Source organism: Cydia amplana, chromosome 12, assembly GCF_948474715.1.
Source record: "Cydia amplana chromosome 12, ilCydAmpl1.1, whole genome shotgun sequence".
NCBI classification, from domain to species: domain Eukaryota; kingdom Metazoa; phylum Arthropoda; class Insecta; order Lepidoptera; family Tortricidae; genus Cydia; species Cydia amplana.
In genome coordinates, this window is record NC_086080.1 from 17,108,605 (window position 1) to 17,123,192 (window position 14,588).

At 36.6% G+C, this 14,588-nt stretch overlaps 1 protein-coding gene across 1 annotated transcript in view; it reads right to left on the reverse strand.

Moving 5' to 3' along the window:
• LOC134653177 (protein halfway) overlaps nt 1-6,714 on the reverse strand; it is a 52,486-nt gene extending 45,772 nt beyond the window's left edge. The window contains exon 1 of the mRNA XM_063508525.1: nt 6,346-6,714. Within this exon, the coding sequence (XP_063364595.1) occupies nt 6,346-6,375 (30 nt within the window). The 5' untranslated portion in view covers nt 6,376-6,714. The remainder of the gene's footprint in view (nt 1-6,345) is intronic.
• Nucleotides 6,715-14,588: the final 7,874 nt, after the last annotated feature.

The following is a 14,588-nucleotide window of genomic DNA, read 5'->3' on the forward strand; positions in this document are numbered from 1 at the left end:
GATTTGCCGCTTTTTTCAACTGACGGAAATGGCTTGACAAATTTTATTTGTCATGTACCTATATCAATGGAAACAAAATTGGTTAACTATGACGTGTACACTACACTTATAGTTGGTCAAACCAATTTGTCAGTCAGTAACAATCAGGAAAACTAATACTCATCCACCCACCCACATAGAAATATTGTTTCTGTAAGAAAATTTTACTAATAAAAAAACCGTACCTTTTTTATCAAAATCGTACCTTTTTTGACGTACGACTGTACATAAGCTGGAAGCGCTCTGGCAACACTGGTCTCGACAAACATCTTGCGAAATTCTCGCTAGGTGGTTGGATCAAGGGTCAGATGCAGATGCAGAAAGCGGTAGACTTAGACGCGGATAGTCCGGCGGTTCCTCTCTGTGCGTCCCTGATAACTGGCAGCTTGGGCCTTGCCCGCTATTGTTTTTGTAATAATTTTGTTATACTAAAATGACCTCGCTACAGTAGACATAAATATTTCTCATTGTTTAAAGGGCCATATTTTCAAATACACCGGCATGACGTCACATAATAATGATAATGAGTGATGTCAAAAGGTAAACAATACTGACAATTATAATTAGGACTTGAGTCAGATCACGCGTATTGGCTATTAATAGATTGTTTAACTTAGCAAGCTATTGCCAGGTAAATATAGCAAGCCTGGTGCTAATCAAGATAACGAGATAGTTAATATTCGTAAATCGTTTTCTATTAGTATATGAGTTCTATCAATTATGTTTTAACATTTAGAAAATATGCTTATTCCAAGTTGCTATTAATTCTACTGACATTATGATAAGATTTGTGAATTGCACACACAGAAACAGCTCAAACATCTGTTGATTGGCGAAGTCACGAATTTCTATACAAAATAGCTTTTGGACGATAATAACGTGATCTTGACTCGTTAACCTAGATGTAGGAAATAATCACGTTCCGTGTAAAAATACAGCAACAGTTAACGCACGAATAGTCAAACAATCTTAATTACAATTATTAAACTGAGTTAACATCTAGATATTATTTTTAAAATAGTGACATGAACATATATGTACTTAGGTATAATGTAACGAAAAGAAATTTAACCCATTGGTGGACAAGTGATTTTACCTCCATGACTATCGATATCGATAAATTGATTTGATATGTATAGGTACCTACTTGATAAGTGTTGAAGTTTTTGCTAACTTGTCAATGTAAGAAAGGTGAATTGAGCATCTTCTGTGAATATTGAAAAGGAAATTGGGCACATATAGATTAGTAAATAATTTATTTAGTAAATAATTTATGGTTTATGGTTTAAGAATTTATTTCTCCAAAAGAATATTACATTCACTTACATAGAGAAATACAAACAAACATTATATACATTATTTACAGAGTGCACGAATAGCATAAAATATATTCTAGGACTAAGCAAAGCAAATATTTTTTTATTAAGAATGTGGGTATTATAATTGTGAAGTATCAATCGGCAACTGGTAAGTACAGTAGGTACAGGGAAATTGTCATCGCGCGAGCGCGGGCGGACCAGGCTGTCGCGCAGTCCAGCGTAACGTGACCTAGACGTTAATAAAGAGAGCGCGCCAAAGATACGCGTGTATAATGGTTGGTCCACGCGGTCAGCATGTCCTCCGAGCTCGCCCTGCAGTAAGCGATAACAGTCCTACAGCATGCATGGGGCTATATTACGTGTTAACTTTCAATCGCTATGGCGTACTACGCGCTGATAGCAATTACTAGATAAATGCAAAATGTAAAATATATTATGTAATTGTTTTTGTTTTTTTTTTTTGTAATTTTTTTTTTTTTTTTTTTATTCTACTTTGCCAGTAACCTCGAGAGCATGCCGAGGGGGCAATATTATTAATCGTTTGTATATAAATTATATATATATATATATATATATACATATGTGTATATGTCGTGTAATTAATATTAATTTTAAATCATTCTATTTATATATATATATTTTTTAGTTCATAATTGATGTAAGTAAATTATTTAAGTAATTATATTAACATTTTTTTTCTTAATTATAAATTGGCGTTTTATAGCTATGTCAATTCGGAGTAATTGATTAAGATGTAACTTTTTAAGTATTTTTTGTATATAGGAAATGATTTAGCTTCTTTTATTTGGTTAGGTAGTCTATTATATAACTGGGCGCCCTCATACATTAAGTTTCTTTTACCATAGTATACTGTACGCGGCGCTTGAAGACATATATCATTGGCTCTCCTTAGTAAGCGCTTTCTCACTTGATGTTTTGTTGTAAATGATATTTGCGTGTGAATTTTTTTATCAAGAATTTTTCGCACTAAGACACACGTATTAAATTTATATAGTTGGGACAGGGTCATCAATTGGGTTTCTTCGTATACTTTTTTAGTTTGTGTTAGGTAGTTATAGTTAAAGAGAAGTTTTATGATTTTGTTTTGTGCTCGTTACAGTGGTTTTATATGTACTTTCGCTGCACATCCCCATACCTCAATCAAGTACTCTATATGGGATTTTATCAACGAATTGTAAACAATATACCGTACCGATTTTGGAAAACATTTTACTGAACCTCTGAGCATAGCCATAAGAGATGATAATTTAGACTGAAGTTTCTCAATATGTGGCTTCCATGTTAAACGACTGTCCAATATTAGACCAAGATATTTTTCGGATTCTACTTGAGTGAGTACTTGATTGTCTATAGTCAAAGGTTGAGAGTGAGTTGTTTTCTTGTTTTTAGCACTGAAGACTATATAATTTGTTTTAGTTACGTTTATAGTCAGTAAATTAGCTTGGAACCATTCTTGTAGCGTATTTAGGTCCTCTTGAGCTTGGTTCAGTACGGTTGTTACCTCGCTACCAAAATAAAATAAGCTAGTGTCATCGGCATACAATGAAATTGACCCATTTAAATTTAAGTTAGTAATATCATTGATGTAGGTAAGGAAAAGCAGAGGGCCTAAGATCGAGCCCTGAGGAACTCCGTAAGTAATTATTTCAGGAGCGCTTTGATTTTCGCCAATTTTTACTATTTGGTATCGATTAGTTAGGTACGACTTAAGAATGCTAGCAGCAGAATCCTTTATACCAATTGCATGTAGTTTGTTTAGTAATAGTTTGTGACTTATTGTGTCAAAGGCCTTACGCAAATCGATAAATACGCCTAGAGCCAATTGTTTTTGGTCTATTTTGTTTTTGATATTTGTAACGAGATCTATACAAGCAGAGAGGGTATTCGATTTAGGACGAAAGCCATATTGCTTGGGAGACAGGAAGTTTATAGTTTTCAGATATTGTTCCAGACGAGTATACATTACTTTCTCTATGATTTTCGAAATGACTGGGAGCACCGAAATTGGCCGGTAATTACCTGCGTCGGTTTTACTTCCAGATTTAAAAATTGGACTAACTTTCGCAATTTTGAGTGAATCTGGAAATGAACCAGTCTTTAGGCATTCGTTTATACAGTTCGTTAGTTCATCCAAAATAAGGTCTTTGATAGATTTTATTGATTTACAAGTGATACCATCCAGTCCTGTACTTGTATTTGAATTCAGGTTATCGATTATCATTCCAATCTCATGCGTACTTGTGGGCGCGAATTCAGTTAGCTCCGATGGACTAGTGAACGATGAACCGTTAGGAGATTGATTATGGTATTGTGCGGGTATATTATTTGCAAGAGTAGGCCCTACATTAGCGAAGTAATTATTGAAGTAGTTACATATATCGGTAGGATCTGAAATATGACCGTTGTCTGTTTCAATTTTTTGGGGTGGGTTGCTGGTATTTTTACGATTGTTGCTGAGTTCTTTGATTAATGTCCACATCTTTAGGGGTTTGTTTGAACATTTTTGGAACAGATTTTGGTAGTAGTTGCTTTTAGTGGTTTGGATATTACGTTGTACCTCTCTTTTTTTAAGTAAGTATTCTTCTTTTGCTGCTACACCATTTTCTAGTCTTTTGTGAGTGTATCCAAGTTGATTTCGTTGGTTTATGGCGTCTATGATGTCCTTGTTGATCCAGTCTCTTCTTGGTGGGTTAAGTATTTTCGTTTTTGTTGTTTTACTCTTTCTGATCCCTTCTGTGATGATTTGCTCCAGTTTCAAATATTCACTGTTACATCCGCTGACATTGGCTGCTTGTAGCTCACTATTAAGTCTACTGTAGTCGATTGCTTCATATTGGGCCTTTTTATTTTTTATTGGCTTAAATTTATGCACTTCCAAATATAGTTGTTTATGGTCAGAAATCATGGTTTCCAAGACGGCGAGGTGACAGGGAACATCTTTAATATTAGAGCAGACATGATCTAAAATAGTTTTTGTGCTAGATGTCTCTCGAGTACAGTAAGTTGGGTCAGTTTTATTAAGTATATTATAGCCATTTTCTAGCAACATGCGTTTGTAGGCTAAAGTAGGTCGTCTTCGCTTAAGGAGGTCATAATTAAAGTCTCCGAAAACCAGTACTCTCTTGCGTGCTAGCAACTGTTGTGAGTATGTCTCTAGAAAGTCTTCGTTGTGTGTTCTCTCAGGTTTATATACTGCACCGATGTCTAAGGAAAATTTGTTTAAGTGTATCCATAAGTAGTGATTATCGTCTTTACATGTTCCTTCGATAAAGTTATGTTTCAGATTGTTGTGGACAAATATTGAGACTCCTCCTCCTCTTCCGTTGCTTCTATAATTGTAATAGTGTGTGTAGTTTGGCAGCTGTATCCTCTTGGCTTCGATTTCGGACTTTATCCAAGTTTCAGTAACTATAATAACATGTATTCTGTTTGCTGTAGATTCTGAAATAGCTCTTAGTTCGTCTAGTTTACCGGGTTTTACTATGCTTCGTATGTTAGTGTATAGGAATGTCAAGGCCTTGTTATCTGTTGTAAGATTGTGGTAGCTATTTGATATTTGGTAGGTGATATTTACGTCGTTCATGGCAGGTTGTTTCTCGGTGGATTTTTGGCTATGTAGTTTTTTGGAATTGCCTCAACTATTTTAGGGACGCCTTTGATGTACTTGATAATTAAGTTTGTCTCGCCGTTATCAGTTCTGCATTTCAGTTCATCTTTTAGGTTTTGCATTGTTTTTTTTTGGAGTGGGGTTTCATCGTAGTAGATTTTAACGTTTGGCTTTTCACTGTGTATTGCTGATCGGTTCCGTAAAATCAGTTTCGCTGTGTCTGATTTATGTAAACTTTATTGCACAAATTAACAAAAATGAATACGTAATTGCGAACTTAACGCCCTAAGGCATTCTCTACCAATCTACAGAAACCGGATTTTAGAAAAATGTGTTTTTAGAAGAATTTTATAGGGAATTACCAGCGTGACTATCGTATCAAAGGGAATAGGTGCACGAGTACCTACGTATACCTAGTCATTGTGTATTGTTACTCAGCCTCTCGGAACCACAGCTTCTTTATCCTCCGATGAATAGACGATTCAATTACGTACTTACCTACAATACCTCCGTTTATGTTGGTTGTATTTATACTTAGATCGTAGATGAATTCGGTTAAATTTGACTTACCGTACCTACCTACTTGCCCGAAAATGAAATTATCTATATTTGCGTAGACGATGCGTCATTTAAAACTGCTTTTGTTGAAATATCTTAACTAAGCAGAAAGAATTTAAGTAAAGAAAAATTATAAGTAGGTATAAACTAAACTGCCTAAGTAGGTACTAATACCCCGGACTTCTTTTTTGCTTATAATTAATGAATAATATTAATGTGTACCTACTATTTAGTATCTTTAGTAAGTACACATAATTGCGACGAAACATTTCCTTATTTATTGCAGTACTTAAATTAAAACCCCCTATTTTTATCAACTTCCCTTTAAAAGGCAGATACATACTTAAGTCTCCACAACGGTCAACATTCTTCCTTTATTTTGTCTCTCTGTTCTGAACATCATGAATAATTGAAATCTTCCCTTCATGAGCACTTAAAATAAAAACATTAAATTGTGTCAGCGGTAAACAAATATATAAACTGCTATTCCCATTATCGCAGCCGTTATTTTACTGAATTTATTATTAGTATGGAAATTATACTTGACGGTTACAGATGTACTGGGATGGAGCCAATTCTTTGTTGTCTGAAAAAATCATAAGTACATGAACCCTTATAGCCAGCGGTTATATTTGAACAAACTTTTTTAGACTCAGGAAGCCACCATATTTATATACCACATTTATTCGTCATCTTCTCTTTCGGAAAAGGAAAATCATCCATAAACCCCTTCATATCCTCTGATGTTTATTTACGAATATTGTAAAAAAAAATATTTTTATTTTGTACAAAAATACTCACGTCAAAAATACACAATCCCGTACGCCTCATTTTGTCACAGTTTTCCCACGATAAAAATAAATCACAGCTTCGTACTAAAATTAACGCTTAAACACGTACAAATGCATCGTTCGTAAACATGCAGTTTCAACTTTCGAATCCTATCGGAATCTAAAAAATGCCGCGTTCCCGCGCCACTCGCTCCGCGCCACATCTGACATTTTACACACTTTTTGAACAAAACGCGAAACGCTTGCACACTTTCGAATGCTAAATCGACAAGTTCACGACACTTTTGACACACGCACAACAAACCACATGTAGTCGGTCTAATTCGGACCGTCCCCGACTTGGCAAAACTACACAAAAGCGAATAGTTTACCACCACTCTTGTATACGTATACTGGCGTAGCGCTGTTGCCGATGAGCGAGAGAGACGGAATGCGAGTTATCAGTGTGCTATTGCTTATTTTGCGTGAGTTTCGAGTCGACGCGTTAGCGTGTGTCTTTTTTTAACGCTCGTTAGAGAACGAGACGGCGGTTAAAGGTTTTCTTATGTTCGCGCAAAACGAAAGGGCAGTTGAGTATTGGATGCCGGTTCCTAGGGCATAGTACTTGGTGTGAGGGAGATGGATGTGTGTCGGTCGGTTCGGCGCAGGTATCCGGATTCCCTGGTTGTGCAGCGGTGATAACGCCGGTCAGCGGTCAGCTTGTGAGCCGACCTCTACTTATATATTATTTTATTATAGACGAGAATAGCGCCAACAGATAACTTTTGTTCAGTTGAAAATAAACGAATATGTTGGATAAAATATTAGTGTAATATTCTATTACCATTTATAAATTGTATAATTGAATAATAAATTGAACCAGAAATATAAAATGTAAAGTAAACAAAGCAAATAAGCCTCAAAGATAGTTATTTTACATTAATTATTTAAATCAATACTTAAAATAAAATAAAATATCGATACTTATATGAAACGGGATACGGCCCATCACTAATTGAATATTAGGACCTACTAAAATGATTTGCATTTTGTTGCAAAATATCAGGTGAAAAAATAGACGAATATAATTTATATTATGATTTTTTCACAAAATAAGTAAATCTATTTATTTTTTAATTATTTATTTAGGTAATTAATAATTAAGATATATATATTACTGACTAGCGGTAGCTTCTGGGGTGTAACGACCTCCTGATATCCTGAGATGAGATTTAGGATTGGGAACGAGTAAACTGACAGTGACAAACTTTTTTTTAAATTTAGTTCGAGTGTAATATATAGCCGGTCAAACATCTTTCTCAGTAGAAAAAGGCGCCAACCTACTAAGGTTACCTTAAAGATTTAAACTTGAGAAAGGACTCATCATCATCATAATCATAATCATAATATTTTTATTCAAAATAGATTCTTACAGAACACTTTTTGAAGGTCAAAAATTGTAGAGAATAATTTACATAGAATATACATGTGTATTAAAATTATAACTTAATATATGCCACGCTTGATTGTAGATAAGGTATCCGACCATACGTGTGTGTCTATTAAATAATCGTCTACTCTATAATAGCCTTTCTTTATTAAAGTATCTTTTATTATAGTTTTGAACTTGTTTTCTGACATATTCACAATATGATCGGGTATCTTATTGTAGCAACGTGTACAAAGCCCCAAAAATGATTTTCGTACTTTGCTTAGCCTAGTTCTTATATCTAATAAATTATTCCTATTCCTGGTATTAAAATTGTGTACATCACATTTTTTTTTAAACAGTGTAAGATTCTTTCTCACATACATTATATTATCATATATAAATTGACTAGGCAATGTCATAATATTTATTGTTTTAAACAATTCTCTTAGAGACTGACGGTTTTTTAAGCCATAGATCGCACGTATTGCTCGTTTTTGTAAGATAAAAATACTCTCAACATCAGCAGCTCTGCCCCAAAGTAATAGGCCGTAACACATTAAGCTATGAAAATAAGAAAAGTATACCATCTTTGCAGTATCTTCATCGGTTAGCTCCCTAATTTTCATTACTGCATATACAGCTGAGCTTAATCTTTTTGACAGTGCCTCAATGTGAGGACCCCATTGTAAACTAGAATCTACCGTTATTCCTAAAAAAATGGTTTTTTGCGTAATATCTAATGCCTCGTTTTTAACTGCCAATCCTTGTACACCTTGTTTTACGTTAGGTAGCTTAAAATGTACGCATTTAGTTTTCTTTGCATTTAAAACTAAGTTATTAGCAGTAAACCATTCATGTACTTGTTCTATAGCATGATTTATACTGCTCTGTCTCATGATTCACACAGTCGAACGCTTTTGTTAAGTCACAGAAAATGCCAATGGCATCTTTTTTCCCTTCCCATGCCTCAAAGATATGTTTAATTAAACTTACGCCAGCATCCAAAGTGGATCGACCCTTAGTAAATCCGTACTGATGTTTATGAAACAATTTATTTCTATTGAAATGACTAAGAAGTTGTGTTAGCATAACCTTCTCGAAAATTTTGCTGAGTACAGGCAAGATAGAGACAGGTCTGAAGTTACCGGCATCCTTGGCGTCACCAGCTTTGTACAAAGGTATCACTCTGCTTTCTTTCATCAGGTCAGGAAACGTGCCTTCATCTATACATTTGTTAAATATTGAACTTAAATAAGATGCAATGGTAACTATAATAGCAGTGCAAGCTTTAACAGACATTCCCCATAAATCCTCAGTAGATTTAACTTTTATTTGTTTAAATGTTTTTATAATAACCTTGGCATCAATGTACTCAAATTTAAATTTATTTTTACATTCAGCTACATGAGCACTCAACATGGTGATAGCCCTACTTGGAGAGGAGTTTAACGATTTAGTTGTTGCAATTGGAATATTTGTAAAGAATGTTTCAAATGCTTGAGCTACCTCGAAATTTGTACTGATTAATCCATCGGAAGTATTGAGGACAATATCTTTACAAGGCGGTTTTATCTTTCCCGCTTCTTGTCTAATAATGTTCCAAGTTGTTTTTATTTTGTCTTGAGACATTTTAATTTTATTTTTAATATAATTAGATTTCGCCGCTTTACATACTTTTTTATAAATTTTTGAGTACATTTTGACATACTCGGAGCAGCTTTCGGTTTGAAGTAAGTTCTTTAATTCATACAATTCAAACATTCTTTCCCTGCTTTTACGAATCCCTGGAGTCGCCCAATCACTGAATTTAAATGTTTGTTTTGCTTTTATTACTTTGATTGGAAAGCTCTTTTCAAATTCCTCTACTACTTTTGAGAATAATTGACCGTACATATCATTACAACATCCATGTTCTGACCCGTTTGTGTGTTGTACTAATTGGTGGTAGACATTGTCGTTAAATTTTTGTAAACGATGCTCCGTAATGGGACGAGTTTGTATTTCAATTTCAGCAACTAACGACCTATTATTATACGGTAATGCAACCTCTTGGCCAGTATGATCTGACTGTATAATATTTACAATTTTTTGGTCCAATATCTGACAATTTACGAATATGTTATCCAAACAAGAAGCTGTAGAGGATGTTACCCTTGTAGGCTCTCGAAAAACGTTCTCAAGATTAAATGAATTAAATAAATTTAAAAGTTTACATGTCATTGTATTGTCATATAAAATATTAACATTAAAATCACCACATATCACTATATGTTTTTTTGCCTTACTAATTTTTGTCAGTACATCTTCCATAACAGATTCAAAAGTACTAAAATTTTGGTCATTTGGTGGCCTGTACACGCTCACTATTATGAATTCATCCAGTTCCACGCAAGACAATTCTATTATTCGCTCTACCGACATTTTAACTATATCACTACGCTGCCTAAATTTAATAGTATTTCGAACTAATATAAGTGAGCCACCATGAGTAGAAGTCTGTCGGCAAAACGAACTTCCCAAAGAATAATTTTTATAATTTAATGTCAAAATTTCAAAAGGATTCTGCCAGTGCTCAGTCAAACAAACAAAATCATACTGAAATCTGTCCATACATAATTCAAACTCTAGTTTCTTATGTGAAAAGCCTTGTATGTTTTGGTGAATTAATTTATAAGTCATGCTCTGATTTATCTTCATCAGAGGGCTGTTCTTAACATTATTTCTACACTTATTATGAAAGCTTCTTTCGGTATTATTTTTGTTTAAGTTGGTCACGAAAGGAGTAGTTACTTCCTTCAATTACATACTTCAGGTGGCTAGAAACATCTTCGAAAATAGTTCTCATTCCATTATTATTTATGCGACCACATTTATTTTTAAACATACAGTAATCATAAGTCAAATTTTTGTTGCAATCAAGAAGGTACGCATACTCATTCATCTCTACATCAGTGAACAATAAATGATTAAATCTTTCTATTCTTTGGTTAAAAATGGCTGCATAGTTGTTATACTTAAAAGTTGGAGAACACAGTATAATATTTGTATGTGTACATTCCTGAAGCGTATTGTTTATAAATCGAACTACGCTAGTGTAGTCCTGCGAATGGTTAAAATCTTCCTCCCCAATAAAGATCACACAAAAGTCATTCATGGTGTAGTCGACCAACTTGTTTCCTAAATTTTTTAAAAGTGTTTTAACATTAGCATTAGGAGTAAGGTAGTGACATATCTGGTAATCATCGTCTAAGTAGTTGCCTGCAATTGACAGTGTGTTATTACGTTTATTCGAGCTTATCATGCAAATTTTATGTTTGTTATTCGGGGATTTTTCTTGAGAGCGATCTTGATTTATCGTGTCGCTTGCGTAATCTATGGATGAATGAGGAGTATGAGTACTGTCTGTTTTAATAGCTTGTTCAGTCCTTTTCTTGAGTGGGTGAACTGGTTCCTCATTGACAACGATAGATCTCTTAGTTGGAGTGATATCCCCACACTCATTTTGCCTCTTTTCCATCGGTGTTCCATAAACTAGATCATTCCTTGTTAATGTATTCTTGCTACGCAATTTTTTCTTCTTTCTGTTGCTTTCCACTTTGGTTGGTGTATCTGAGCTTAATAATTGCTTATACGCGTTTATCGTCTTTTGACTGTTCTCGACAGTTTTTTTAAGTTCCATGACTTCGCTGTTTAGCCTGGCTATTTCATCGTGAGCACTCAAAAGTTGTAACGCAAGATTTTCATTTTTGCTCTTAAGGTTACTGATATCTGAATTATTCAATTTCGTTAGTTCTGGTAAACTGATGGGTTTCAGTGAATCCTTCGGGGTAGAAGAGTCCAGGCACAGTCTACCCTCGTCATCCGATGTAAATGTGAGGTCTTCATCTGAAAGGTGGAATACCCTTTGTTTGGATCTCTTGGTTACATTATCGATGAGCAGGCTAGCCAATATGTCGGATTTCTCTCCCTCTCCATCAGTAGAATCAGTAGAGGTCGGTTTATCACCATGATTTTGAGACGTTTGTAGTTTGCAGACCGGTGCTAGTGGTGATTCTTGGGTAATATGTTCAGAGTTAGAGACCTGGTCAGCAGGAGCCAGATGCGAAACGTTATCTAGCTGATCATGATGGCCACTAATGGCGCACTGTAGGTCAGGTGTGTCACCTGGGTCATTTACATTGGAGACGTCGTCGACATCCATAGGTGACTCCGGACAGGAGACATCTTCTTGCTGTTGATGGTGAGCGGTCACGCACTGGAGATCAGCAGTGTCAATTTTACCCTTCTTATTGGAGATATCGTCAAGACTATCCGCCAGACAGGCAGTATCGCCTTGCTGTTTAAGGTGGGTAGTGATTACGCCGCGGTCAGTAGTCTCACTCGTTCCATTTGTATTGGAGCTGTCACTGGTGGATATTTTTTGGCAACCTGATGTCGGGACCTCATTGATAACTCGCAGATCTTGGTTTGCTGCGTCTTCTGCATGTACCTCAGCACGAACATTGATTATCGCTGGTTTAACTACGTTACCACTTTTTGATTGTTTATTTGAGTAAATGTCTTTCTTAACCTGCCTCAATGGAGTCCTGTTAGGTTTGGGTAGAGTGGTTTTGCAGGAAACACAGGTCCACGTAGACTTGTGCTCAGCGGTTATAGTATAAAGAAACCGCTTTTCGGCGTTAGCGCAGTGTAAGCAATAATTATCCTTACAAGTTGAGCATTGTAAGTGATACTTGTCCGTAATTGCATTATGACACCTTTTACAGTTCATTTTGTATTGCAGTGTAGTTTTTGTCGACTTGCGATTTACTGACATATTTGTTTTGGAACGCACCCTTTTTGCGTCAGTACAATACGGACCATAAAATCGAAAGTGTAACCAGGTTGGAGTGGTTTTTTTAAATAAAACGGCGGAGTGAATTTTCTTTTATAATGGAAATGATTCGAGTACACGTAATTTAGCGCCAATCACCAAGAGATGGGTCGGGAGCCGATCGCATCGTAAATGGGGATATGGCAGGATTATAATAGTGAGCCGGGAATCCGTCTACACTGAGTCCGTTGAATAACGAAAGATGTCGTACAAAATTGGCAAGCTTACTTATGGATTCTACGTCGACCAAGTGTTCGCGCGTTCTATCTCGACGCCAGCGCCATCTCTTGGCATAGATAGTTACTAATTGTGTAGTTCCGCTATTCGTTACTGGATGGCGTTAGTAGTGGTGTTACATATTCTCCCCCTCTATCCACGAAGACGTCTCGACGAGTAGGATGGATGTTGGTTTTATCTTCGTTGGTTGGTAGCTTTGGCAGTTGTCTTCCTAGGCCTTCCTCTCTTCCGTATAGGCTGTAGGGGTTCCGGTAAGGTTGAGCCATTCCCTTTAAATGGGGTTAGTGCTGAAGTATGGTAGGTTCCCACTTCCTTCTCGGGTTCGCTAGGGTTAGCCAGTTTGTACGATGTCGCGCCTCGCTTAGATTGCACAACGTAAGGTCCATCTCGGCGTGGCATCAACTTGTTACTCATTCCTTGGGCGGAACGGCTGGCCACGTGGCTATCGGCAAGCACTAAGTCACCGGCTTTATATCCTGGGTCAGGCCGTCTCGCTTTGTCAGCTTGTTCCTTCCGAGTTTCTTCTTTGTCCTGTCGGAGTTGTCGGGCTCGCTTTAGCGTCTCGGCTAGTAACAAAAGTTTCGGAGTAATGACCGGCACGAAATTTTCAGATAACACAATTTGCTTTAGATCGTGTGTGACATCGTCGGGTGATCGAAGTTCGCGGCCAAAAGTGAGATAGGCTGGTGTATGGCTTGTCGCTAGACTCACTGCTGTATTCATTGCAAATCGTATGCAAGCAAGCTTTTCAGACCACTCCCTGTGATTGTCCTGCACCAAGATGCCAAGTTGAGTCTTTATATCCCTATTTTTCCTCTCTACGGGATTCGCAGCTGGGTGGTATACAGGGGTGAACGTATGGTGAATACCAAGACAAAAGGTGACCTTCTGCATAACAGCACTAACAAATTGCGATCCGTTGTCGCTATGAATTCGCCTGGGAACTCCATATCGAAGGAAAACTTCATTTATCATGGTCATAGCGCATGCTTCCGCGCTGGCTGTATCCAGTGCGAACAGTTCTACCCATCCGGTTGCTATATCCTCCACCACTAGGATCCAGTTTTTGTTAGTTACTGAAGTTGGCAAGGGACCGAACAGATCAAACGCTAGGCTTTCAAATCTTTGATTAACTACGGTGGTTTGCAACAGTCCAGCAGGTTTAAGGTTGGATGGTTTATAGCGTTGACACATTAGGCAAGTTTTCACATATGATTCTATGAATCGTCTCATACCCTTCCAGTAATACCGACGCGATATCCTTTGATAGGTTTTATCGGCGCCGTAATGACCTGCTAATGGATCGTCGTGATAGACCGCCAAAATGTTTTTCCATTCGTGCTCGGGAACTAACAATTGGGCATCATCGTTGTTTTCATCTTGATTGTACTTATAGAGCACACCACTATTCAATACATATCCTTTGCCGCCCCAATAGATAGCATCTTCGCCTTCCGTCTCTAACGCCGTTATGATTCTAGCTATATGTTTGTCTTTCAACTGTTCATTGCGTATTTCAGAAGGTTTGCGTGCAGGCATATCTACCACAATGGTGCATAATTCGCAACTGCTAGAGTTATTAGCGTCACACTGGGGTCTGGATAGAGTATCGGCAACCACATTTGTCTTCCCCGGTGCATACTTAATCGTAACGTTATACGCTTGTACAATCAAAGCCCAACGTGCCAATCTTCCCGTGGGTGTTTTAATCGTTAATAGCCATTTAAGCGCT